This window comes from Rhinolophus ferrumequinum, chromosome 3 (assembly GCF_004115265.2).
Source record: "Rhinolophus ferrumequinum isolate MPI-CBG mRhiFer1 chromosome 3, mRhiFer1_v1.p, whole genome shotgun sequence".
Lineage (NCBI taxonomy): Eukaryota > Metazoa > Chordata > Mammalia > Chiroptera > Rhinolophidae > Rhinolophus > Rhinolophus ferrumequinum.
In genome coordinates this window covers 59,824,959-59,851,276 of record NC_046286.1, presented here as the reverse complement: position 1 = coordinate 59,851,276, position 26,318 = coordinate 59,824,959, and the positions used below count along the sequence as shown (strand labels likewise).

Here is a 26,318-nt window from a genome sequence, read left to right as displayed (position 1 = left end):
CTCATTGGTTTTCACCTAAGTGACATTTAAAAAAAATGTTTAATTAACCTTACCTTTTATTTTTCTGTATTCTTTTTACAAATGTTTTACTTTTCAATTACAGTTGACGTACGATATTATATTAGTCAGGTATACAACATAATGATTAGACATTTATATAACTTACGAAGTGATCACTCCAGTAAGTCTAATACCCATCTCACACCATAGTTACTGTATTATTGGCTGTATTCCCTGTGCCGTACTTCACATCCCTGTGACTATTTTAATAACTGCCCATTTGTACATCTTAATCCCTTTTTTCACCCAGTCCCCCAGGCCCCCTCCCATCTGCGACCATCAGTTTGTTCTCTGTTTCTGTGAGTTTGTTTTGTTCTGTTTGTTCATGTTTTGTTTTTTAGATTCCACATATAAGTGAAATCATACAGTATTTATCTTTTTCTGTATGACTTATTTCACCTAGCATAATACCCTCTAGGTCCATCCATGTTGTCGCAAATGGCAATATTTCATACTTTCTAATGGCTGAGTAATATTCCATTGTATGTATCTAGTACCGCTTCTTTATCCATTTGTCTATCAATGGAAAGTTGGGTTGCTTCCTTCTTGGCTATTGTAAATAACATAGGGGTGCATATATCTTTTCAAATTAGTGTTTGGGATTTCTTTGGATAAATATCCAGAAGTAGAATTGGAATTGCTGGGTCATATGGTAGTTCTGTTTTTAATTTTTTGAGGAAACTTCATACTATTTTCCATGGTGGCTGCACCAATTTGCAATCCCACCAATAGTGTACGTGGTTTCCCTTTTCTCCATGTCCTCACCAACACTTGTTGTTTATTGATTTATTGATGATAGCCGTTCTGACAGGTATGAGGTGATATCTCACTGTGGTTTTTATTTGCATTTCTCGGATGATTAGTGATGTTGAGCATTTTTCATATGTCTATTGGCCATCTGTATGTTCTCTTTGGAAAAATGTCTATTCAGGTCCTCTGCCCATTTTTAAATTGGATTGTTTCTTTGGTGTTGTATGAGTTCCTGATGTATTCTGAATATTAACTCCTTATCAGATGTATCATTGGCAAATGCGTCCTCCCATTCAGTAGGATAGCTTTTTGTTTCGTTGATTTTCACTGTGCAAAATCTTTTTAGTTTGATTTAGTCCCATTTGTTTATTTTTTCTTTTGTTTCTCTTGCCCGAGGAGATATATCCAAAAAAGTATTGCTAAGAATGATGTCAAAGAGTTTATTGCCTGTGTTTTCTTCTAGAACTTTTATGGCTTTAGGTATGACATTTAAACCTTTAATCCATTTTGAGTTTATTCTTGTACGTGGTATAAGAAAGTGGTGGTTTCATTTTTTTGCATGTATCTGCCCAGTTTTCCCAGCACCACTTATTGAAGAGACTGTCTTGAGCCCAGTGTATATTCTTGTCTCCTTTGTCATAGATTATAAATGATATTTATTAAGCTCTTGCCACATGGCTAGCACTGTGCTGGGTGTTCTGAGGGATACAAAAGAGATGGTCTACATCACAGGCACACTATGCTCTGGTTGGGTAGACATGGCAAATATTTAACAAATTAAAACAAAAAATCTGTCCTCATTCTGTACACTGCCTGGGAGGGGGCCGCAGGGATACAAACAGCAAGACCTTGAGACTCCCCCTTTGGTATTTACCATACACAGCAGGGTGACTGAGATGTGCTTGTAACAAGCAGTCTGCGAAAAGGGCCCTGTGGGTCCAAAAGCAATTCTACAAGAGAACACACTGCAAACGGGGAGGCAGCAAGGGTAGTGTGAATTCAGAGAGGCACAAACCTAACAGGGTCAGACAGTTACAGGCTGGCCATTTCGGTGAAGCGTGGAGTCCATGTGAGGGCTGAGGTTGGGACGGTGGTGGCCTTTGAATGCCGTGCCTGGGAGCTATTGAAGGGTTCTGAGTAGGAGAGTGACGTGACCAGCATAGAGCAGAAGGTAGATGGAGCAGTGTTTGGGGTTGGCTGCCTTAGAGAGGAGCAGCAGACGGGAGCAGAGGCAGCCGTCACGGCAGTCATGGCCTGGGTAAGCTCCTGACCCGGATGCACAGGACAGAGGCGACAGACACTGGGTCTGTCTTAGTGACAACACTAATTACAGACATTATCTGCCTTGATCTGTGTAGGTTATTTTATCCACCAGGCAACCTCTTCTTGTGTTTTACAGATTCAGCCAGTTATTGAGAAAACCTTTCCTTTTTCTAAAGTTCCAGAAGCCTTTCTGAAGGTAGAAAGAGGACATGCAAGAGGAAAGACTGTAATTAATGTCGTTTAAATAAATACTGTTTGGTGATTATTGGCTCTCTTACTGGGTGAGTGCCTGTGGGCCCAACCTTTTTTCTAGCCATCCCTTTCCAGAGTAGACTGTAAGTTCTACGATACAAGTTAAAACAAAAAAAAAAACCACCTTTTGCCGGTAATTTCCTGTCTTCTGAACTTCAGAGGCTGATCTGAGAGCCACACACCACCCTCTGTACATCACCCCGCCCTGCCCAGAGCGCTTGCTGGGGTAACCTGCCCTGACACATCCCCACCTTCCTGTTTGCTGAGAGGTCGTGTCTTGCCAAGCACCAGGAATACACAAGACATGATATGAAAACAGCCGCACTTGCACGTGTCTGTAGTCAGTGAAAAGTGTGTATTGGTTTTCTCAAGCTGTTCTTTCACACCAGATTTGCACATTGTGATGACACCTTCTGTCCTAGTAGCTCAGGCTTATTTTATTAGCTTAATGTTTGTGAGACACTAAAACTTTGGGGGGATGGATGGATGGCAGCATGACGAGTTTGCTTACAGCTAGTTCCTTCTTAGATTCATCAGCGAGCACTTTCACTGGCCACCATTTCCTTTGATTTTTAGCCCTCTCCTCTAATGTGGTCATAACAGCCCTCAAAGTTCTGAATCTCTTAGGGTTGTGTATAAAACTCTGGCTGGTGATTTGGTTGTTTACTCTCAGAAATTGAAAGGTGATGCTAAAGGTTCTAACTTTTTAAAACCCTTACATTTTGCATAAGGGCTGGGCCCTTCAACAAGTGAAACGTGCTTCTCTGAGGACTTTTCCATGGAAATAACCAGCATTCCAATGGGGCCCAATTCTCCAGTTTCTGACCTTAAATGTAGGTATTTCACCAGTAAGCCTGTTGCAGCTTTTGAATCTCTGTCTGTGCCCTTCATTCATTTAAGGGAGTGTTTATCCCCTGTTGTACTCATCTCATTACTGCACCTTGGACACTCATAGTTAGCATTCGATATAGACCTGTTTGAGTACCTTCCTACTTGGTTTATGAATTACTCATTTGGTAATGTGTTGGATGAGGACTTTTCTCTAGAATTGCTGGCCTCACCACTACAAATTTATCTCAATGTTTTTTCAGTTGTAAACGGAGCCACTTTTGACTTAATGTCTGAACAGTCTCGGCTCTTTCCCCCTGAGGGCTCCCAGGGGTTAGTGAGGACAAAACTCTTAAGGTAGGACCTCACTTACCCTTGTGTCCATTCAGAAAAGTGGAGTGCACCCTTTCACCACTGATCCTGGACAGGGGGTAGTCAGCAAACCTTTGCCTGCCATTATTCCAGCACCCTGAAACTGGCCTTGTCCCTCGTCAGTCAGACGTTTGTTTCTAATCTGCCATCTGACTCTCTTTGAAACGTTATGAAGGCTACTGAAAAGACTCTTACCAGATTTAATCAATACGGTTGACCAGAAACAACTTTATTCAAGAGATAAATCCAACACAGGCTACTATAGAACGCCTTGCCCCACCATACTTTAACGACTTGCTCAAAGGCCGAAAATCAGCTATCCATCTAACGTCAAGACAGACGTGGTGACTGCTGTAGGACAAACATTCTTTTAAAACTGAAGCTACTACTCTCCTCACCATAATCGCTGGCCACAGACTCCAGAGAGGATCAGCATTTTAGAATTGGAAACACACGGGAACAGATGAGAAGGCAACAGGATTTGTTCTTCCTGGGACAAGAGCACCAGCATCCAGTGTTAAGGACGACGGAGTGAGGACAAAAAGAGGAAGCGTGTAGTCAAGGACTGTCGAGCAGTTTTGTCTAAAACGACTTTGCACTGTGTGAACCGCACCATATGGCCAGTGTATTGTCAGCACTTAAAGCATTTTCAATTTTCATCGCAATGCTTGCTGTATTGTAGAGTTTCCAGAGTTCTAAGATTTCACCAGCAAGACTGCTTCAGGCTTCCTTTCCTTCGTTTTTGCGAAGAGAATCACTGATCATCCTCTTGAGCCTTCCACACCTCTCGTTCTCTGCTACCAGAAAGGGACCACAGGCGCCCTGAGACCCGAGGCTATCCCCGGGGCGTGGCTGTGGGACATGACAGGTAAGGCTGCCCCCATGCAGTTTTCATGCCAGTGCAGCTGGACAGGAGGGCAGGAAATTAGGCTAAACGATCTGGGTTTAGAAAGGGTTGCCTAACATGTCTTCCGAACTAGTTTTATGTGAGGATGGGCTAATAAATTAGGTTTTGGTAGTACCGACCCAGTAGCAGCTATAAGGAAAGCATTACACAACTCTCATTGGTGGCGTTCCAGGGCAGCCCATGGGTGAGTTAAAGTAATCCACATTCTGCTAATAAGTATAAGCAGACATGGACATGAAATCTTGTACATTTACTAATTTTTAATATGAACAGAAAATACTATTTTGTATATGCTTATTCAGTTCCTTAAAATATGTCTATCTAAGGCTTTCCCCACTCTGCTACGCAGCATAATTAATGACTCCAGAAGACAGAAGGTCAAGGACCAAAGCTACAGGCTTCATACATTATTTCTTCTCAGATGCTAAACAGTTTCTCCCTTACAGACTTAAGCTTTTATCCTTCCCTTGAACGTGTAAGGGATTTGTAGGTCCACAAAGTCAGTGAATGTATTCCTATTCTCCCCTGTCACCATCTTTGGAAATAATTTAAAATGGACGTAGTGTTCAAGTTTTGATAAAACTTTTTTTAAAAACACTCCAGTACTGCTTATGAGACAACCTGTTCAAGCAGCTGCTGAAAGGAAATGAAGGCTAGAAATGAAAGAAGGACAAATTATTGGTTTAAAACTATTAGTCTCTTGAAAAGATGAGACAGTTGTCCCAACCCCGGCAGTATGATTCAGGGGTGAGTTTAGAGTTACTGAAGGAGTACATCCATTTTCTTCTTGGCTCTTCCACAGTAGTCTTTTTTTAATAAGGTAGCTGGAAGACCTTATTAAAAATAAGGAAATATTCCTCCCGCATTCTTTATTCAGGCTTATAGGACCATGGCTTCCCACAGTTGAGTTAACTTCTCTTTGCTGACAGTGTTGAGGATGATGTGGTTTTGATCATACTGTGTACCCCCTGAAAAAAAGGAAAAGGGAGATAATAAAAGGAAATGTGCCCGCAGTGACAGGGCTGTACCAGACACAGTTTATCACAATACCAGCGTACCAAAGTAATAACCAAGGTGTAAAACTACGTGCCTCAAGGAAACAAAGTGGGGGAAACCCTCAGACGCCCCCGTGGGCTGGAGGGTCACGCTGTGGGTACCTGTGTTAAAATCCCATGAGGCAGGCACCAGCCACTGCACCCGTGGTGCCCTACTTCCCGGGGCTCCTTTTGCTCAAGTCTTAAAACCTAGTCCACAGTCTGAAATTGGGGGGAACAGGGAAGAAACTAGAGAAGGGAAAAGGAGCAAAGAGACTGTGAAATACATTCAGTGATGGGATCGTGGAGATACCAGTAATGAAAAACAGGCAGGCCCGATGGTGGGATGGTCGTTGGAGGAAACAGGTTTTGCATGAACAGCGGAAACGGGCTGTACTGGGTCAAAGGGGAGGTTTGAATGACACCCAGAAGTATGGGCAGGACAGCGCTCCTGCTCCTGGGAACTCACAGGCTGTGGTGGACAAAAATTTGTAGCATTTCAGATGCTGAGTTCCATTGTACTGTAAACTCGTACGGGATCCATCCACTCCCTTTCACCAGGCTGTTTGTAAGAATATTTTCCAAGGGTGCTTACTACGGTAGATATTTCAGATCCTTTAGCATTAAAAACAGCCTCATGGCCTCATCTTTCAAGGGATAACTATTAACAAAAGGGACATCTGACTCCCCCCCGCCCCCAGTGTGGAATTAACGTCCTTTCAGATACCTTATCCTGTCCTAGTAGCATAAGCCTCTGCACCAAAGTTATATCACCAAGGCGTCCATCAAAGTAAAAATCTGTTCATCTAGATGCAGGGTAAATGTGACTGGTATTGAAATCATACTGCAGCCTCAGGCCAAGAACAATGAAATGTTCTTATTCTCTTCTAAAGCCTTTACAAAATATCCAAAAGGTCTGATAACTTACACCATAGATCTTGGTAGTTGGGGAAGGAAATTATCACTTACACAGTACTCCTCTTGTAAGAAGCATTTTTTTTTTTTTTATCATTGATAATTGAAAGCCTCTACACAGCTGGGTGTAGGACAGAATATAAAGGCAAAAGGCCCTGGATCTTTCCATTTGTAAGTTTGCAGTGGGAAAAAATTACTACCACGCGTAATCCGCCCCCATCTCCATTGGCACACACTATATACACTCCACTGAGATTTCAGGAAGTATTAAAGTCACAGTGTCTTATTTGTTTCATTCAAGATTATAGTATTTTAACATCCTTTTTGTGTATATTACAGCATAATTAGAATCATGAAGATTAGAAAGTTCTTGAGAAATAATCCGATTCACTCTTCTGCCTTTGGGAGAATTAAAATCATCCCCGACTTTTGATATTTTGCAAGTGAGCATGAGTCAGCTCTCGTTGTCATATGTATATGCTCCAGAATACATGGATGTCTACCAAAACAACTCGCTCCCCAAACACCAGGAGAAAAACATTTGTTGTAATAAACCTTTTGGCAATTTCAGTAGGTAACAAACGGTGCCGCAGTTGTAGCTAATACAAATCAGTCTCCTGTTTAGTGCACCAGAGATGTAATAGTATTTCCCTTGCACCGTATGTGTGATGGGTGAGCTACTTGCTATGTCCACTAGATGGCATCATTCCCCCACATTCTGAGAGCTTGCAAGCCACTCAGTCACCACACTAGGTACACTGAGAGTTCACATACAGAACATTATCCTTACTCAAGAGCAGTTTGCCTTATTTTACTGCATTTTAGGAAGGGACTTTGGAACGTTAAAAGTCAAGCCCTAAGGAAGAACCTCCTCGAGTCCCACAGCTCCTGTCAAAGTCAAAACTAGAAGCCAGGTATCCTTACTCCATGACAACTGTTAATGTAGTAAGTAGGGAAACAATCCTGCGCCTGGAGCTTCAAAACTGTAAGCTCTCTGAAGCCCAGTATCCTTTTCCCCCACTTTGCCTAGCACACAGCCTTCCACATAATGGGTATCCAATAAATAAATACATGTTGAAAGAACAAAAGAAATGCTCTAAGAAACTATCTCATAAGGATTATAGTGGCCTTAAGCCTGGACACAGGAAGCTGATCCCATTTGTCAGAGACCTGGATCCATGCTTTCCCCACAAATCCATGTTTCCAATTTAGTCACATTTCTCTGGATTCTCGGGAGGTTTTAAAACTATTTTATAGAGACTGAGGCCATCCAGTTCAACAAGTTGATGAAAATTAAGAATACAGAAAGGTCTCAGTCAGTGATTCTGAACCAGTTTCAAGCTCAGGTTGATCATCTATAGAATGTTTACAAACGATAAATCTTATACCTAATATAATGTGAAGGAGGTACACTTACATTACCATTCATTTTCTGAATGTTGCATTTATTGTCTTATACTACGGGTCCCGCTGGCCTTTCATGTAATGTATGATTTGGGGGCCCAGCCTGTTAATATATAGAGAGCTGGGTTTGTGCTCCCTAAGTGTAGTGCTCTGCCTTTGCCTCAAACTTAGTTTGCCTCTGCGCACCTTTCCAACTTCTCAGGTGCTCTGTGAATTCCAATCCCCTTGTTAGGTGGGATGGCCACTCCACCCACCTGCAGCTCATACAAGTGACAGCCCCTTCTGCGCCCTATGCAGCCACCAAAGCCCCTGATGAAAATGCTCAGGCTTATTTTCCATCCTCTAAAAAAGTTATTTTAAAACCAGTCGCAGCTGTTTCTTTATCCCTAGATCAATTTTTAATGACAGCTTTGGCCGAGAGCCCTGAATAAAGTAAAATGGAACCAACTTTAAAAATGGAGTATGTTATAGTTTGGTTACATTATAACCATTTCCCTGAATTTATAAACACAATCATGCTGGCTTTCCTGAGAGGAAATAGAAAGCTTCCGTTAATAATTTAAAACACAATTGCCCCTGTATGGCATGAATAAAACACACTTCTTCATTTGCTTCTCAGTAGCAACAATAGTTCACTGAATTCCCATGTCTTGGTTAGCAAGTCAGTTTTGTTTTACGTTGTTTTTAAATTATCAGTTCTAGCAGTAAGGGCAACACCTGAGAACTTGTTAAAAATGCAGATTCTCAGGCCCCACCCCAGACCTACTGTATCAGGAACTCTGAGGGTGGGGCCCAGTAAGTCCTCTAGGTGATTCTGATGCAGACAAAGTTTGGGAACCACTGGCCTAAATTTATTTGTTCTCCCCAAGCCCCATCAGCTCGCTCTGGATTAACTTCATTGAACAAACGTTCAATTGAAATCCTCTTGGCTGTGTTGTTTAATTCCTTTTAGATCTTAGATCTTTTCAATGAAAGGTGACATGCATATACATGAGACTCATCAACTATACTGAGATCACAGCCTTTTAACTTGTGGTTTTTAGTCTAACGCGGTTCATAAAACAAATGGTTTGAAGACTGCCCATGTCCGGATTCCACCTCAACACTTACGGGTGTGAGACTGGGGCCAAACTGATTAACGCCTCTGAGCCTCAGTTTTTTGGGCTGTAAAATGGAACAGAGGGAGGAGAAGGAAGGGATAACACAGGCCTGGTAAGGTAGCTGTGAAGATAACCTGAGAATGTATGTAAAGTGTATCCCGGGGCTGCCCCCTGTGAGGCGGTGGTGCTGCCTCTGCTCACACGGCCTCTGGCTTATGAAGAGAAGTGGCAGCAGGACCGGGGCACAGAGCACTTACTGCGTGGGGAGGGATATCTGCAGAGGAAGAACATCTACTTCACAAAAGCCAGGACTTAGAAACAAGTGAAAAGTTAGAGGATAAGCTATGTCACAAAAAAGTATTCCTGGCAGGGCTCTGGGTCTATAACGAGGTGGAGGGGAAGAGAGGGTGTTAGAGGCCTTTTTGCTTGATTGTTTGGCTTGAAGGTCGGGATGGGGAAAAGGCAGGAGGAGACTGAATGCACAGGGGAGAAGGTAACTGCTGAGCAAGCTGTGGAGGGAGCTTTATCCAGTACTTTTTTTTTTTTACTAACAAGTGTGAATATTCTATTTCCCTATAAAACTAAAATAAATTACTTCTAAGAAAATACCCAACACCCAGGTAGGCCTATCTAATTCCCTGAAGTCGAAACAGGAAAACCCTTTAAGACGTTACTTCAATTGACATTAGTATTGTTTTCTTTGCAAGATGCAGCCCCAGATGAAGCACCCATGAATATGAGGGTAAAAACACCCCAACACTCAGATCTGACGTTCATTCTTTGGTACATCTATGACGTAGAGCCTATTTATAACTCATACTTGAGACTCTCAAGAAAATTCCTTACTGTCCTTGTTTAAACATGTCCTGTACACTGTGTATGTAAAGGGTTTGACGTAGTGGCTGACACGTAGTAAGGGATCTCTTAGTATTTCTAACAGTATACTCATCATTCTCAAAAGCAAAGAATGGATTTTTAGTTAACTCAAGAAAGACGCAACAAAGAAAATGAATGCAGCGCTCCTTACCTTTGATATCTAAAACTAGATTGGGCTTCAACTTGCTGTAGATCCTGCCGTCCGACTTCATGCTCCAGAACTGACTCTCCACATTCTGGTCGAGGGCCAGGCCCAGTTTAGATCCGGAGGTTACGAGGCTCCCCACAATCGTCAGGCAGCAGTCTTCTGCTATCTGCTTAGTGCAAAGGACAAGACATCTTAGAGACGGCACATTCACGGAGTTCTGTCATCAGTTCCCTGTTTAAATTGATTTTTCCAGTTATCTGAAATCCTAGCTTCATGTACCTCAGATAAGGCATTTCAGCTTTTAGGCAGGGAAACTGGATCAAACAACAAATATATCCTTTTGTTCAGATGACAGGAGTAACGGGAAGCTCTCCATTCTTGTCCATTGTATAAGAGACGTCTGCCCTTTGTGAGACTCTCTGTCTTACTGGGAAGGGAAGCCTAGGACATGAGAACTGCCAGTCATGGTATTTCTCCTTCTCAGCAATGACCGTGATCTGAGGCTGCGTCTGTAGCTACATCGCCTCCGACACAGCCACCTTTGCTTGGCAGGTCCCTTCTAGAATATGGCTGCATCTCTAATTTTGAAGGCTGCTGTTGCACTGAAGTAGCTAAATGGGCATTTTATCATTTAAAAACTTGAAATTTCTTTTATTAATTTCTCTCATCTTTCCTTCATGAGAAATGTCTAAAATTTTCTAAAAAGGCGTGCTAGCCAACTATGAAAAGAGAAAGAACACACACATGCCGTAAAGTATGTTTTAATGCAAAAATCTTATGGGTCCTTCTCTGAAGTGAATGTAGCCTGAAAGTATAAACAATGTCTGGTACTCATATGTTCACGTGACATTAATACCTATTGCTCAAGAAAATGCTTGTGAAAAGTATACTATTTTATATTGAGATTAAAAGACAGAGATAATCTAGGACACTTTTTCCTCACTGACCTACTGAATTCTGAGTTGTTAAATAACACCATTGAAATGCTTGTTAGAAATAATTGATGAAAGGCACCATTTTCTTAACTTGTTCAAGATCGTTCAAGGCCAGAAATTGGCTTTTTTATGCTTTTGTAGTACAGCTCATGCTATTTCTTCTATGCGTGCCTAAACAGTACTATTGTTTACTTGAAAGGCTGATTCTCCCTCAAGCACAACAGACCTAATTAACACGCCTTTCGCAAGGCTGTATGACTTCTGCTGACTCACGGGGCACCAGTTTAAAAAACAACCGGAAGCAAACAGTCAAGCCCGTAAAATCAAGGCGTTAAAAAGAATATCTGCAATAGAAGCGTGAGCTTTCCTTATAAAAATCTTACTGCAGTCAGCTCTTAAATGTGTGTGATGACAGGAGTGATACGACAGGGAGTGGGGTGTTTTCCATTTCACAAGGTGTGACAGTTAGGAAATGGATTGTGTTGTACTCCTCAATCCTCCTCACTTGCCTCCTCATCCTCCACACACTTCATCCTGGTCCGTGAGGTCCCCCCAAATGGAAACAAAGCAAGAATGATTTGTTTTGATACGTTGGGGCTTATCGGTTATGTCAATAACGAGTAGATTAAAGACAAAGAGGACAGTAACACAGACAGTTCCTTTTTCTATTCCTATATGAAAAAACAAGCCTAGATATAATAAATATCTTGGATCAGTGTTACAGTTACCTACTGTTTTAAGTTCCTAGACTGGTCTATAAAAGCTAAGAAATAGTTTCATGAAAAATCTTCTAACTTATTGCTGAAAGTGCTCCAGGAATCATGAAATAGCATCTACTTGAAGAATGGTGCTGCCATAGACCTTGTCTAATCCTAGAAGCTTACCCTGCATTTGATGCATCCTTCTTGGTAAATCCAAATCTGATCGTCAGCACCGACGTCCTCCATGACCTGTATTCTAAGAAGCTTCAGATCCTCTAAGTTGCCATTGGTTGACATGAATAACCCTGTTGCTTTGTTTCGAAGTCTAAAATAAATTCGTTTCTAGAAAACAAAAACCCCAGCAATGTTATATATAAGTAACACTGTTGGAAGCACTGAGCAAACATTAATAGCAGGGGCAGAATCCAAAGTGAGGTTGCATCAGGGATAATTACTATATCCAAGAGTCAGAGGCTTTAGGATTTTCTCAATGAGAAGATTTTTTGACAAAACTGCAAAGAAGTGTCTGGGGCAGGGAGCCCGCCTGTGGACAGACAACCCAGGGCGCGGACACACCATGTTTTGATGTCAGGAGAGAGAACATTTCTGAAAGCAGTCGCAACCTCTTAGCACCAGAAACAGAGCCCAGATTTAGAAAGTTGGGGTCGGGCAGTGGAGACAGGCCAATTTCAAACTTGAAGTTGAAACTAAAAAGTTGAATTACATTTCCAAAAAAAAAAAATCAGAAAAGAGTCTATTCAAAGCACGGAGAAGAAAAAAATACCTGAACAAAAGGTCGTAGAGAACCTATTTGGTGACAGCCACTGAATTCATACCAATTAGGTACTTCTGCTGGTGACAGTAGGAACTGTCGACCCCTGTAATTACCATATTCATAAGTAACCCATCTGGAAAAAGAAAGTAGATAACCACAAGTAAGCGGCAATATCCATATAATAATGGGCCCCAGTTATTTACAGAATGCTTCCAATTTTGAAACTGAGCTTTATACTTTAAATATACATAGGGGTAAAGGAAACTACCTTATTTTCTAAAAACACTTAAAGCACCCATTTCTTAACAAATAGCAAATTTTTGGTACACGAGTATTTATATCAAAAAGATCAAAAAATAGGTAAGTTTTTTCTTCCAGTCAGACAATGAAATAGAGATGCTAGTCTTAGCGGGACAGCCCAGTACTTCCTGTGAGCTTTTCATAAAACACTTTCAGTTGTAATATGGGTCTTTTATTTACAGAGCTAATATTTGTAAAGTTCTTAGTGTGTGACATATGGCAAGTACTATATAAAGAATAGTTAAATGAAAATAAATAACTCAATAAATTTTTGTTCAAAATGAGTAATCTTCCTTAATTCAGAAAACTGCTAAAGATACTCAGGGCTCCCAGAGATGCTGGTACCCCCACCTGAGGAAGTGTGGGTTCCAGCACACAACAGCATACATGCAACCCAACAACCTTCCTCTCTGGCTGATGTGTTACATCAAGGAAGAATAGTCTCGACTTTTACTCCCAGAACTCTAAAATGTTATCACCGTAGCCATTTTATCGTAAAAAGAAAATATTAAAACCGGCTGAAAAAAATCACCCATAATTCTAGCACCCCAATAACTGTTTTTTAAATAGCTATAGTTCCCTCCAACAGTTGATGTATACAGGGAGACTACCTATTGTTTTTGTGAGTGAAAGAAAAATACTTTCTTAAAAACATTACATTAATGATTTTTACATCTTCACAGTTGTTCAAAGTTAAGAAAAATCTTGCCATGCTGACCTTTAATCGTTCTGCACAGCGTCTGTAGTCACTCCTAGCTAAAGGAAAATCCCAACCCTTACTGCAACATCAAAGGACTTGCTGTTTTAAAGGGGAAAAAAGAAAAATTAGCTCTCTCTTTCTTACTTGCTAAAAGAGTGCTCAGTAAATTTACGGAGCACTGCTTTCCAAAGCATTCCCCTAGGAACTTTCAGAGGTGTGGAGAGGTGTTACAGACAGTCCTTACCTTAAGTAAACTGAAAATCTGGTTGAAAAAAATGAAAGATGCCCCACACCTGGCTTTTCCCAATGGGAAAAGTATAGTGTGAAGGTGCACGGTTGATTATTAAGCCTTACAGAAAAGACGGTTACAAGTCCGCTGAAGGTAATGCAGGAGAGAAAGAAACAGGATCACATTTGATTTTTTAAATCACTTCTTTTACTGAATAAACATGTAGACGACTCACTTACATGCCACCAATGACCTGAACAGAGCGAATCTGTGTGTTGAATCCTAGGGATCGGAGGTTAACTATTTCTGCATTAAGTTCAATCTTTTTTCCTTTGAAGTCTTCTCTTTCAAAAAGAATAATTGTTGGTTCAGAGAATTCCTGTTTAAGAACAAAAATAATGTTCTGTTACTAATCTTTGATAATAACTTGAACTTAGCGAAACTCATCTTGTTGCCAGGACAGAGCATAAGGTCTGGCCAGGCTTGGCCGTCATGAATTCCCTTTCCCAGGACGGCTGGGGGGTTATATACTCCAAAGCTAAAGGAAGAAAGGAGGGAGGGGCAGGAAGTTTTCCTACTGCAGGGAAAGGCAGATAAATGTAAGTAGTGTTATAAAGTGTGTGTGTGTGTGTGTGTGTGTGTGTGTGTGTGTGTGTGTGTGGCGCGCGGGGATAGCCTAAGCATAAAGGAATGGGTGTATATGTCCGGAATATCAATATTTCTAATGAATTTACTTGCAGTCTTGCCATTTTCACTCTTTGATAAGGAGGGGCTGGAAAGCTATGGACATAAATGGCGAGGGGCAGACGGCTACTGCAGTCCTTGGGGTCTAGGGGTACAGAGGTAATTGCTAATCAAGGAACCTTCTTCTTGAGGGCATTTTCAGCTGTCTTTTGCTGCTTTAATTGTCAATAGACAATGATTCTGTGCACTCGTGCTCCCAAACGTTCCTGTAGGAATAATTATTAGGAGGAGAGAAAAAAACAGGATGGAAGCCCCATGTTCACCGTCATTCATTTTCAAATTACAGACCTTATGACCCTAGACCAAGCTCTAAGGATAATAATCTTAAAATCTTAAATGATACATCAAAAATTCCCTACCTGCTTAAAGTTTTGTGACAAGGGTGTGGCACTTACCATTACATTTATATGAATGTGCCCTGACAAGTAGATTTTGTCGGCCAGTAAACAGCAGATTAATGTGTAGCGGTGGTTTGTGTGGTATCTGTAAGCTAATGAACCTATTCCATGTTTCACTGCTAGTAGTTTCACATCTCAAGAAAGGTCAGCATTTTAGTTATATGAAGAGGCAGGAAGGGAGGAGATAAAGCTGACTCACATGCTCTTTCTGCCTTTAAAACTAAAACCAACTACATATATTTAAAGCTTTTTATGAGAGATCAGCTACCAAAAATAAACATTTTCAAAACTACAGACACACTCAGACTAACATGTGAACATTATCTTGCAGTTTAGTTCTATTGCATACTGCTTTGACTACATCAAAATTAAAGATTTCTTTTCAGAAACAAGCACTGTAAAGTAATCTGGATTAGCATATATGTGATAAAGTGGGAGTAGTCATTTCATTGCAAATCTCTAAAACGACAGAGTAATAGATTTAAAAACTAAGGAATTTCTGCAAATCAGTAACAAAAGACACAAGAAGCTCAAGAGCTGGGCAAAGGGTATAAAGAGGCAATTTACTGAACAGAAAACCCAAATGACTAATAAGTATATCAGATACCAATCTCACTAATAGTGAAACAAATTAACAATGAGATAATACTTTCTACTCAATTCCTTCAATTGACAGAAGTTAGTCAGAATACTCAATAATGGCAATGATGTGGAAAACAAGAACCCACATGCACTGCCAGCGAGAATTGAAAGTGATAGAATTTGGCAGTACTTAGTGAAACTGCAAATTCGTGCACATGAAATCCAGCAAATCCACTCTTTAATATATATGCCCAAGAGACTCCCACACTGGTCCACAAGGATACACGTATGAGGAATAAGTAGAATACGGTGATGGAATACTGGTACCAATTAGAATCGATAAACTCGATGTACGCACAGCATAATGGACAGCTCTTCAAATTTTTTAATAGTTATGTTTATGACACAATGAGAACTAGAGCATAATGCTGTATAAAAATCAAAAGCCTATGTATAGGTTTTTTTTGAAAGCATACATTTTATAAGAATGTCCAAGCTGTATCACCAACGAATTAGAATGGGTGCCTGTAAAGGGGAGAAGAATGCAAATGGGGATCAGGTATGAAATGGAGGGGAAAAAAAGGAGAGGGGCCTTGAACTAACCCATGATGAATGTGTGCCATGACTGACTGAATACTGCACCTAAAGTCTAAGAAAAGAGCAAACAAAAAACAATTTATATGTGAAAGATCTAAAAAGAGACCCAAAAGTTACAGGATATAAAGTTCCACTGTAACTGGTTTTTCTGCCTCAGACTTGACAGTAGGTCCTATCTGCTGGTTTCTTGCTCTGACCATCCGCTATGTGAACAATGTATCTCCATAACGCTGTATTCACATTGACATACTTACAACATCTATAAAGCGAAGAGACTTCACATTTGTTCCAGGCAGACATCCCATTGCAGAGAGACAAGGATAGTGACCTTCTTCCAACACGTACTGGTTACCAGAGAAATTTTCTCCATCATACGCAACCCAGCTACAGCAGGAAAAACCATACACACATGTACAATATGTGATTTGACTAGTCCTGTTCCAGAAGTCTGATTTTTAGAGGTAGCATACTATACATTAAACACAATGCTTGTGGCTAACAGTGTTTTCTTTGAAAACATCTGGACATACTGCACTCAATCTTGTAGCAAATAATTGTCCATAAGTCAGTTGTTAGCTTTGCATTTGGGAAATAAAACGTTTTTCTCCAGGAAATTATTCATGTTTTTCACCTCTGCACCTTCCAGCATTCCTTGCTCCTCTCATGGCCACCACCATTCTCCCGGCCAGTGTACTTTTCCGAGCCCAGGAGTCATCTCTGAATAATCCCTCAATCTTCGTAGCTAGTCAGTCACCTGGTTTCCTCCCCCAATTCCTCTCACATTCCTTTCTCCTCATTTCAACACCTCTGCACTGGGCCAGGAGTCAAAGTATTGTATAGTGACTAAGTAACTCAGCCTCTCTGGGCCTCAGCATTATTGATGAAACGGTGAGTTACCAGGCTTCCCTAGAACAGCTGGGCTTGTTTCGTTCTTTTATCCAACAAACAAACGGGTACCAAGAACTAATTGTTGTCAGGTCAGGTCATTTTCCATTGCTGGGGGATCAGAGGCCAAAAAAAAAAAGGTCCCTGCTATCTTTAAGTTTACACTCTAGTGAGCTGAGACAGAGCATAAATGAATTAAAAAATTACACATCCGATGGTAACAAATGAAGCAGAGTAGGGGAATAAACAGGAACCGGCACTGTGAGGCTTTCCCGTCAATCAGCATTTCAGTGCACAGCCCGTGCTCTTCCCACTTTGCGTGCTAAGTACTATGACGGTGCTGTTCAGACCATAAAGAACTACGTGATTAAAGGCGGCGGCAGCATCATCGTCATCATCATCCTTGATTCCTCATCACCTCTGGTACAGGTTGCTCCAAGGGTTTCCTGACTCAGTTTTCCCTAACCGTGGGCTCTCCCCTCTCTAAAGCTTTTGTCAAATTACCGTTTTCAGCAGGAGACTTTCAGCTCACTGCCTTTCCCATCTTGTGTTTCCTATGGCATCCATCTGAACACATATGCTTGGGGGCAGGGGGAGCCCTCAGGGGTATCCCAACCCTCCTGTCCCAACTTGCTTCCTGTCTCCCCAAGACAGAGACCTCCCAGTGAGAGAGGGTGGTGGCTGGCTCCCCCATCAGCACACACACCAACTCCACTGCAGCCATGCACTCGCCTAGCAAGCAGAACGCCTATCCTATCTACCTGTGAAAAGGTTTAAGGTGCCGTAGACATTTAGAGATTATCTAGAATTCGTTTACGAATGAGGGCACAGGCCTAGAGTACAATGAGTACAATCCCTTCGCACAATGAGGTGGTGACCTGTAACGTCCCCAGTCCACACTGAACACTGTCCTCTGATGTCCAGCACCCACATGCTACAAAGCACACTGTGGTTCTCCCAGGGCCTTGTGTTATTTGGTGGTTTCACAGAGTACCAAGCACCTAAAGATGTCACTAAATACTTGCTGATGTGTGAATTCTATTTCCCCCAGTGACGAGGCTCTGCGAGTCCACTATTTTGCTTACCTGCCTCCTAAAACCCTGCAAGACTTGGTAGAAAATGAATCATCAAGTTGACTTGTTGTTTCTTCAAAACTTTGAGTGCAACCTTGAAACTCTGGTTCCGAAAACAAGTGAATCTTTGAAAAAGTAAATGGAAACACATACAATTATTTTGCAAACACATGAACTCATTCCGCCTTTGAAACGATGACCCAAACCCAACCTGTTAACTCGTTACAGTCAGTAAGCTGGTATGAATTTTATAAATCCTTTAATTTTCTACTTCTACATTAATTATCAATTAGAAATACTTTGGCTGCACCACTCATGATTGCTTAAGTCAGAGACATCAAAGGACAATACAACAGTAGAGGCACCTTTCTATAGAATACCCTGTCACAACAAGCTGTGAGGCATTTGAAAGCTTTAATGTGACCAAAAGGAATTGTTTATCTGTTCTAACATTTACAGGAAACTATATTTGGGAAATGTAGTATAGTTTTCCTCTCAGTGGAAGATACTTGCTGACTTACTAGAGTTTGTGTATGCCAATCAAGGAGGCGACAGTGGTGTTTGTGCCTCCACAATTATAGCTGTCTGAACACTTCCAATAAAAAGCCTAAATAACCAATGTAACACTTCGGTTGATGTAGACAGTCAGCATTCAAAGGCTGGAGTGAGAGACCATATAAAAGAGACCATATAAAATGTCTGCCTAATGCAGACACAGCAAATAGGAAAATTCATTTTACTGTTTATCACAATAACTATATGTACTATTTGAAATATTAATCTTAGTGTAGCATATTAATGTAAACCGACTCAATGTAATAACATAAAATTCAGCTTTACATAATAAGAGCATTTTATTGGAAGTATTTAGATATGGGTCAATGCTATCAAGTATTAAAGTTTAATTTAAAAAAACAGTTATGCTTTCAGGCAAAAAAAATAAAAAAATAAAACTAACAGAATGTCCCAAATGTCTGACATTTTACACGCAAGTTAAGTTTTTCAATGGAAGGCCCCTAATTATAAAAAAAAAAAAAAAAAAAAAAAAAAAAAAAAAGAATATTTTTTGTTACCTGATTTCGCCTCCTTGGACCAGTGAAAGAATCCTAAAAAGTTTTAAAAGAAAGAGAGAAGGAAATGAGTAGAGCAGAACATTTTGAAAAAGTTTTTTCTTCCAGATTAGCAATTACTGTTAAAAATAACCTCAGAATAGCTTCTATAGTGTTAAGTATTACACGAACCAGAAGCACATTCAGGAAATCCAGAATCCAGTTAAATATTCTTATATAAAAATATAACTCCTTACCAAACATATGGGTTGAACAGAAGAGATCTTACAATTTTTCCCTCCCCAGTCCTCGAAACTGGTATAAAGGCCTTTATCCAGTATGTACTGTTCTCCTGTGAAGTCAGGATTTTCATAGGCTACCCACCTAAAGAAATAAACACACTGATTTGTTATAGTTCATGGTTTACATATACAGTAAAACTATCACATATGTATCATACAGAAATTGTCATTTGTTTTATTAACCAGTAACCTTACTAGGAAATGAACAGCCATCAAGGAGGAAAAACACTGCAAAAGTCTCAAGTGGTAAGTTAGCTTATGACCACTGACATCTGTACATTCACTTCTGGCCATCTGAACGGAGAAATTGCCATAAGCACCAGTCTGTCTATTTCAGAAAAGAATGTTCCTCCACTTCAGAACCTCTTTAGCAATTTAAAACCTTTACCATTGTGAGGTGAGGAATGAGGAGCCCTGGTTCTAGCTGTGGGCGTGACATTAATCTGCAGATAACTTTAAAGAGGTCACTTAACTTTTGTGAAACTTTGTTATTTTCATTTGTAAGTAAGGGGGTTGGCCCCGACCCTGGGGCTGCCCCCTGTGAGGCAGTGGTGCTGCCTCTGCTCACACGGCCTCTGGCTTATGAAGAGAAGTGGCAGCAGGACCGGGGCACAGAGCACTTACTGCGTGGGGAGGGATATCTGCAGAGCAAGAACATCTTCACAAAAGCCAGGACTTAGAAACAAATGAAAAGTTAGAGGATAAGCTATGTCACAAAAAGTATTCCTGGCAGGACTCTGGGTCTATAACAAGGTGGAGGGGAAGAGAGGGTGTTAGAGGCCTTTTTGCTTGATTGTTTGGCTTGAAGGTCGGGATGGGGAAAAGGCAGGAGGAGAGACTGAATGAATGCACAGGGGAGAAGGTAACTGCTGAGCAAGCTGTGGAGGGAGCTTTATCCAGTACTTTTTTTTTTTTTACTAACAAGTGTGAGTATTCTATTTCCCTATAAAACTAAAATAAATTACTTCTAAGAAAATACCCAACACCCAGGTAGGCCTATCTAATTCCCTGAAGTCGGAACAGGAAAACCCTTTAAGACGTTACTTCAATTGACATTAGTGTTGTTTTCTTTGCAAGATGCAGCCCCAGGATGAATCATCCATGAATATGAGAGTAAAAACACCCCAACACTCAGATCTGATGTTCATTCTTTGGTGTATCTATCATATAGAGCCTACTTATAACTCATACTTGAGACTCTCAAGAAAATTCCTTACTGTCCTTGTTTAAACATATCCTGTACACTGTGAATCAACATTTCTCTGTTTACAAGGTGGGCGGGGGTTGTGGGGGGAGACAGGCCAGTACAAGCACTCGCAGGTCCCGCCTGGTGCAATCACGGCTCAGAATTGAAGGGCAGCCGGGCACACCGGCCCTTCTGTGGAGGGGAAGAGGAAAAGGAATTCTAAAACAACAGGCCTTTTTATTTCTTTTAGCTGGACTCTAGGAATATTTCCTTTTGCTCTTAGTTTGTAAACATTTGCCCAGTTTCTACCATTTGAGCAAGAGTGTGGCATAGAACTAGAGACTGATTAGCAGGGCCGTGTAAAGAAGTTTCCTGGGATATTCCAGTAAGAAACGGGAGGCAGTTCCTCAAACCTCAATTGCTGGATCATGAGCACCCTTCCCGAAGGCTGGTCTCTGTGTAGAGCTTGCGGTGAGGACGCCGCCCAGGGCATTTATTACCCATGTGAGAGTGACCGTCCTAGGAGTTGCTCTCACAGAAGAATCTCAGAAAAGTTTTTTTCTGACTTTGATTTCCATAGTAAGAAAGAAAGAACCAAACTAACATGCCTACTTACCAATAAGAATAAAGTCATTAAAATAATTTTTCTTTGAAACTAATAAAAACAAATAGGTCTGGCTTCCCCCGCCAAACCTTGGCACAGTGTTACCTTCCTATCCCACAGGGCCCAGCTCTCGTGCCAGCCCCTCCAAAGTCTGACCGGTGTGCAAACTGGAAAGTAATCTCTCTGCTGCAGATTCCTGAAGGACTTAATCCCTATATCTTTTGTAGCAATAATTATGTTTTATGTAAATACTGTAACTCCTTTGAGGACATAATATAATACTTTGCACATAATAGACCTTAATAAATATTTGTCAAATGACCAATCAAATATGAGGAAGCAGCTGGCCCTAGTAAATACAGAAGCCTTTCCACAACCACTGAATTTAAAAGGAAGTGGTGGAGTCTGTGTGTACACACACCTCCCTTCAACTTCCCCCAATACCAAAACTCAACTGCTACAACCAGAAAAAAGCTTAAGCCAGGAACTGCTACTAGAAATGAGCAAAAATAGAAATATATGAAAGCAACATATTATAAAGGCAACTGATTTCAAATAAAAAAGGGCTGGGTGAAAAAGGAAGATTGGCTCGGGGTACAATAATTCTACCTGTCCTTAACGGCATAATCTACACAAATGCCCAGCTTCCTCCTGCATGACTGCGCTCTGACTAATAGAACCAACACACCTGGTGAGTATCAAAATGTACAACTGCTTCCCCAGATTGACTTGGTCACTGTATTTTCCTTCCAAATCATTAACTTTAAAGGCGATCTAAAATACTATAGGGCCACAGCAACATTCAGGTGACTTCTGCCATACCATACCTTCTATCTATAGCAGATTCTAAAATGCTAGGGCTCAAGAATAGGACCCAGTAGAAGGTATTTCCTGTTAAGAATGGAAGTTCCAGAATCCCCTGATGTCCTTCTGCTAAGATGGCATCACAAGCAACAACCTACACAAGAAGTTGTTGAATGTGACTAAACAGTAAAAGCATATTACACTGTCGATACATCTCCAATGTCTAGGGCTCTTGTGGGAGGCCCCATAAAATACAACAGAGTTGAGGTTAGAATGGGCCAAATAGGCTATGTTACCACTTGTGACATAAAAACCTAACATCAAACACTTTCAACAGAACCAATGTCTAATGATTTCATATAATCATTTAAGAGTATTCTTACTTATAACAAATTATAACTGATCAGCCTGGATCATAACTGTATAACTCCTTTTAATAAACATCCATTTCTGCCCATCCAGTATCTGTCCCCATTCTTCCTGGTGTTTGTCGGGAACTACTCACCCCAATCATATATAAGTGGCTCCTATGGAACTGAGCATACATCTCAGCTCCAGAGATGGGCACAGAACACAGGCACGGCCACCTCCTTGGCTATCGTGATCGATTCAAGCACTGTGCATGACTCAAGCCTACGGAATCAAAGACCTGCAACTTGCGTGGGGAAGAGAATCTCTTTGCTCTAGAAGTAGTGAGAGGGAAGAACAAAAGCCAGATGATGCGGCCACAGGCCAGCAGATGGAAATGGCCTGCGTAAAATGAAGCCAACACAGAAAAAAGCCCAGGCAAGTGACACAGAGAGAGACCAAGTTCTCATGACAGTGTCTGAACTCCTGCATCCAGCTCTGACAGATGCAAAATCTTCTCTTGGACTTTTCAGTTAGGTAGGCCAATAATTCCTTTTATTAATTTTTATTTATTTAAACATTCACCATACTGTTTGACCACACCTCTTATATATGTATCCCTTTGATGAGTTTTAACGACAATTTTTTTCAAGCCAGACTTGATCTACGTTTTGTAATCTATTTTACAAGAGCTAGATCCCACAGGTTAACAGTTCAGTCTCATAAGACGGTTCCCCATTTGCCAGTCACAAATCCCCTGCCAGCTATAAACCAGGGTTCCCACAATCCCCTCCTCAGGTTCAATGATTTGCTAGAATGGCTCCCACAACTCAGGAACACGATAAAGGATATAACTCAGGTACAATCAAATGGAAGAGATGCACAGGGCAAGGGCCGGGGGAAGAGGGCACGCAGCCAAGCTTCCAAACCCCTCCAGGTGCACCACCCCCACACCCGGATGGATTCACCAACCTTCAAAAACCCCATTATTATCACGCCAATTTAGGTCGGCCTGTAGTCACTTGTATCCCAAAGAGCCTTGACTAATCATCTTTCAATAAAAACTTAATTTAGCAGAATAAACCATTCAAATGCTAACTCCAGGTACAGTAAAACAATTATTTTTATGTCAAAATAATAGTGAAGAAATACAATGGCGCAGGTATAAGTCCACAGGAAAATGGAAAGGGATTTTGTCCCAACTTCAGGTTTCTAATGTTAGATCACTATTATTACTCCCATCGTAAGAAATCCATGAGAGCTTTCCTTGCAGAATGACAAAGGCAGTAGATTTGTAGATTTCTATCATGAAACCCAAAAGCCTAATCCATTGTTATATTTTACACATGAAAAAAGATTATATACGAAGATTTTTAAAAAGCAGTTATGAAAATACTGTGGCAGTAGGTATTAAATGATTTATTTAATGTTTAGTTGAGCTATTCATTTCTTGAGTGCCTACTCTGTCAGAGAATCTATTAGTTTAACACAACCAAGGTGAAACCCATGTTTAAAATCCCAACTGGGTTATTTTACTTACACTCCACTCAGGACATTAATAGACTGTGTCTTCACTCCATATCCGGTCTCCTTCAAATTAGCAACAATTCCTAATACATCAATACTGGAACCTTTGGATCCAAAGTTTTTTTCACTGTACATTATCATGTGAGAATTTGAAAAATCCTATTGAGAAAAAAAATCAAAATTAAAAGGCTAGCCATTTATTATCCAAAAAAAAACAAATATTAGCCATTGGCTTTCTTTAACTTACACCTAATATAGGTCGTAAAGACTGAAGTTCTCCATTGTAACCTCCCCAATCTTTCCAGTCCTTGTATTCTCCTTCTTCAAGCAAATACTGATGACCTGTAAATCCAGACTTTTCATAAGCAACCCAACTACAACAGAAAGAACATGAAGGAGTAGTTAATTGTCAGGAGTATTAAAATTTTTCCAATATATATACCAGTTTCACTGACAAATACAAATAGTTATAAGCTAGACATGGACTCAATTGTTAGGATTATTGGAATTCTCTAAAACTTAAAGAGACAAACAGAATGGCCCTAAGGAAAAAAATCTAAGAAATACACATCAATGTTCTGTAAAGGAGTATAGGGAAGTCAGAGTGTGTATGTGTGTGTGTGTGTTTATGTGTGTGTGTGTGTACATGTATGTGTGTTTAAGAAGAAATGATTCTAAAGAACATCAGCAAATAAAACTGGATAAACTGTCTTCAACTAGCTATTAAAATATTATGTATTTTTTGGCTATTTACAACACCATTTTTAGTGTACACTTCCAAAGGAAATGTGTAAGATTTATAAAGTATAAAACATGATCATAAAAGCAGCAAACTGTGTAACAGTTGAATAGTTGGGAGCATAATATTAAAAACAAGATTGCAGATTTGATCAATCAGGATGGGCCAATTTATCAGCTTTGCTCAGCTGACTGATCCCAAACCAGGCCCTGAAACTGGTATCAAATCCAGGTCACAACTGGCTGAAGAGAACGCGTTTGAAATTCACTACTACAATCTGGAATTTTTTTTTTTTTTGGTGGTTGGGGGCGGGCATATTTATTATTTTATAAAGGAGAAAAAAAAAATTCTTACAGGTTATGTCTAACTACTTACACGCCTCTTAGAACTTTCATAGATCCCACTGACGTCAATGGCAAATGTTCATCTCCAGTCGTTTCTTCTGTTTCACTTCCTTCCACGATAAAACTATACATATCTGTTTCTAGTTCCATACATTTTCCTTCAAAGAAAGGCTTTTCATAAATCACTACCTGTAACAGAAATGAGATATACCAGTAATTTTTAAGAAGTTAAATATCTCAATAGCTAAACATTAAATCAGTCATTTAATATCACCAAGTCCTAGAACACAAGTTAAAATGTCCTATTTTTAAAAATTAACTAAATAACAGTATCTGATCATTTTAAACATCAGAATTTTTTTCCTGATGTGGTATAGCCCAAAGCCAAGGTCTAAAAAGACAATTTATAAATAATTGGTTTTTGTTTCAGTGTCTAGAACTGATATTTAGAATTTTGCTTAGGCCAAACCAAAGAACCAGAGGATTCAAAATTGCTTTAAAAATGAAACAAATTACAGATTAAACTATTTGATGTCCAAAGTAGAAAGAACATTTTGGAGGAAGGAGAACTTGTCTTGAAAGTTTTTCTCTGGCTCACTGGCAAGCAGCAATTAGTAAACACAACTACAAATTATCAACATAATACAACAATGAACCTTTTGAGCCATGGCTACACATGCTTTAGTGATCACGAGTGCCATTAGCATCTTTTTCCAGCTTGAAGGATGGCAAGTGTAAGGATGGTAACTTCCTTTGGCTGCAGTTACGTTTTATGGGGGCTGATAAGTAAATCCACACAAGTATCTTCTGAAAATGGAGTGGGAATCAGATTTAAAATATATATATATTTTACCTTTGGATCTGTAGGGAGCTCAACTTTACGGCCACCCTGAAAAGAAAATAACACAGAAAAGTGGTTTTTTTACTGATACATTACCTTTTTACATTATACATGGCAGTTTATGGTAAGCCATCGAACCTCACAAGGTTTGTTTTAATTTACGTTGAGACGGTTCTAAAATTACCAACAATGCAGATGAAAACACGAGGAAGACAGTCTAAAGCAGAATCTCACAGAGGTGGTCTGTAAGCTGAATTTCCCTGTTAAGTGTGGTTTTTGTTGTTTTTTTCATTTATAGACTTTTATTTTAGCTTGGACACCATACTTGGTAGTTTTATACAGATGATAAATTGAGGCTACTTAGAAATGATAGAATTATATAATGATATATAGCAATAGCTGTAACAGTCTCTTATATTTCAAAATTTATCGCTTGGAAATCGTAATTAAGAATACTTTGAAGTACAAATACCAATATATCCTTTTTGCTCTGGGGACTTTCAGAAATCTCAAATCACTTCACAATTGGAGTAACTCAACAACAGAGAAGGAGATGAATGAGATCACCTCATAAGGTTAGAGTAGAATTCTATGATATCTATGCCATGTTTGATTGCTTGACGCCCCAGAGCATAGACACAGGGAACCGAGGCCCAAATCTAGCAGTTCTCGTCATTTAAGAATCACAAGGTAACGAGAAGAAAGACAAAGTCAGCTGTGCTATCCAAACTCTCAGTAGTTCACAA

At 40.2% G+C, this 26,318-nt stretch overlaps 2 protein-coding genes across 4 annotated transcripts in view; one reads left to right on the top strand and one right to left on the bottom strand.

Annotated features, from left to right (window-relative positions):
- Positions 1 to 26,318, top strand: part of RTN4IP1 (reticulon 4 interacting protein 1) — an 87,631-nt gene that overhangs the window by 44,227 nt on the left and 17,086 nt on the right. The window contains exon 9 of one of the 2 annotated variants that reach the window (XM_033103014.1): positions 2,210 to 2,335. The exons of the other annotated variant lie outside the window; for it this stretch is intronic. Coding sequence (XP_032958905.1) covers positions 2,210 to 2,317 — 108 coding nt within the window. The 3' untranslated portion in view covers positions 2,318 to 2,335. Of the gene's footprint in view, positions 1 to 2,209; positions 2,336 to 26,318 lie in introns of those variants that run through there. 2 annotated transcript variants of the gene reach the window in all.
- CRYBG1 (crystallin beta-gamma domain containing 1) overlaps positions 3,734 to 26,318 on the bottom strand; it is a 175,626-nt gene continuing 153,041 nt past the window's right edge. For both annotated transcript variants that reach the window (XM_033103011.1, XM_033103012.1), the window contains 13 exons: positions 25,585 to 25,620; positions 24,763 to 24,920; positions 23,896 to 24,022; positions 23,662 to 23,807; positions 19,135 to 19,261; positions 18,902 to 18,934; positions 17,841 to 17,953; positions 16,125 to 16,254; positions 13,789 to 13,928; positions 12,330 to 12,453; positions 11,729 to 11,887; positions 9,913 to 10,075; positions 3,734 to 5,400 (listed from right to left, as the gene is read on the bottom strand). In XM_033103011.1, the coding sequence (XP_032958902.1) occupies positions 5,312 to 5,400; positions 9,913 to 10,075; positions 11,729 to 11,887; positions 12,330 to 12,453; positions 13,789 to 13,928; positions 16,125 to 16,254; positions 17,841 to 17,953; positions 18,902 to 18,934; positions 19,135 to 19,261; positions 23,662 to 23,807; positions 23,896 to 24,022; positions 24,763 to 24,920; positions 25,585 to 25,620 (1,545 nt within the window). In that variant the 3' untranslated portion in view covers positions 3,734 to 5,311. The remainder of the gene's footprint in view (positions 5,401 to 9,912; positions 10,076 to 11,728; positions 11,888 to 12,329; positions 12,454 to 13,788; positions 13,929 to 16,124; positions 16,255 to 17,840; positions 17,954 to 18,901; positions 18,935 to 19,134; positions 19,262 to 23,661; positions 23,808 to 23,895; positions 24,023 to 24,762; positions 24,921 to 25,584; positions 25,621 to 26,318) is intronic.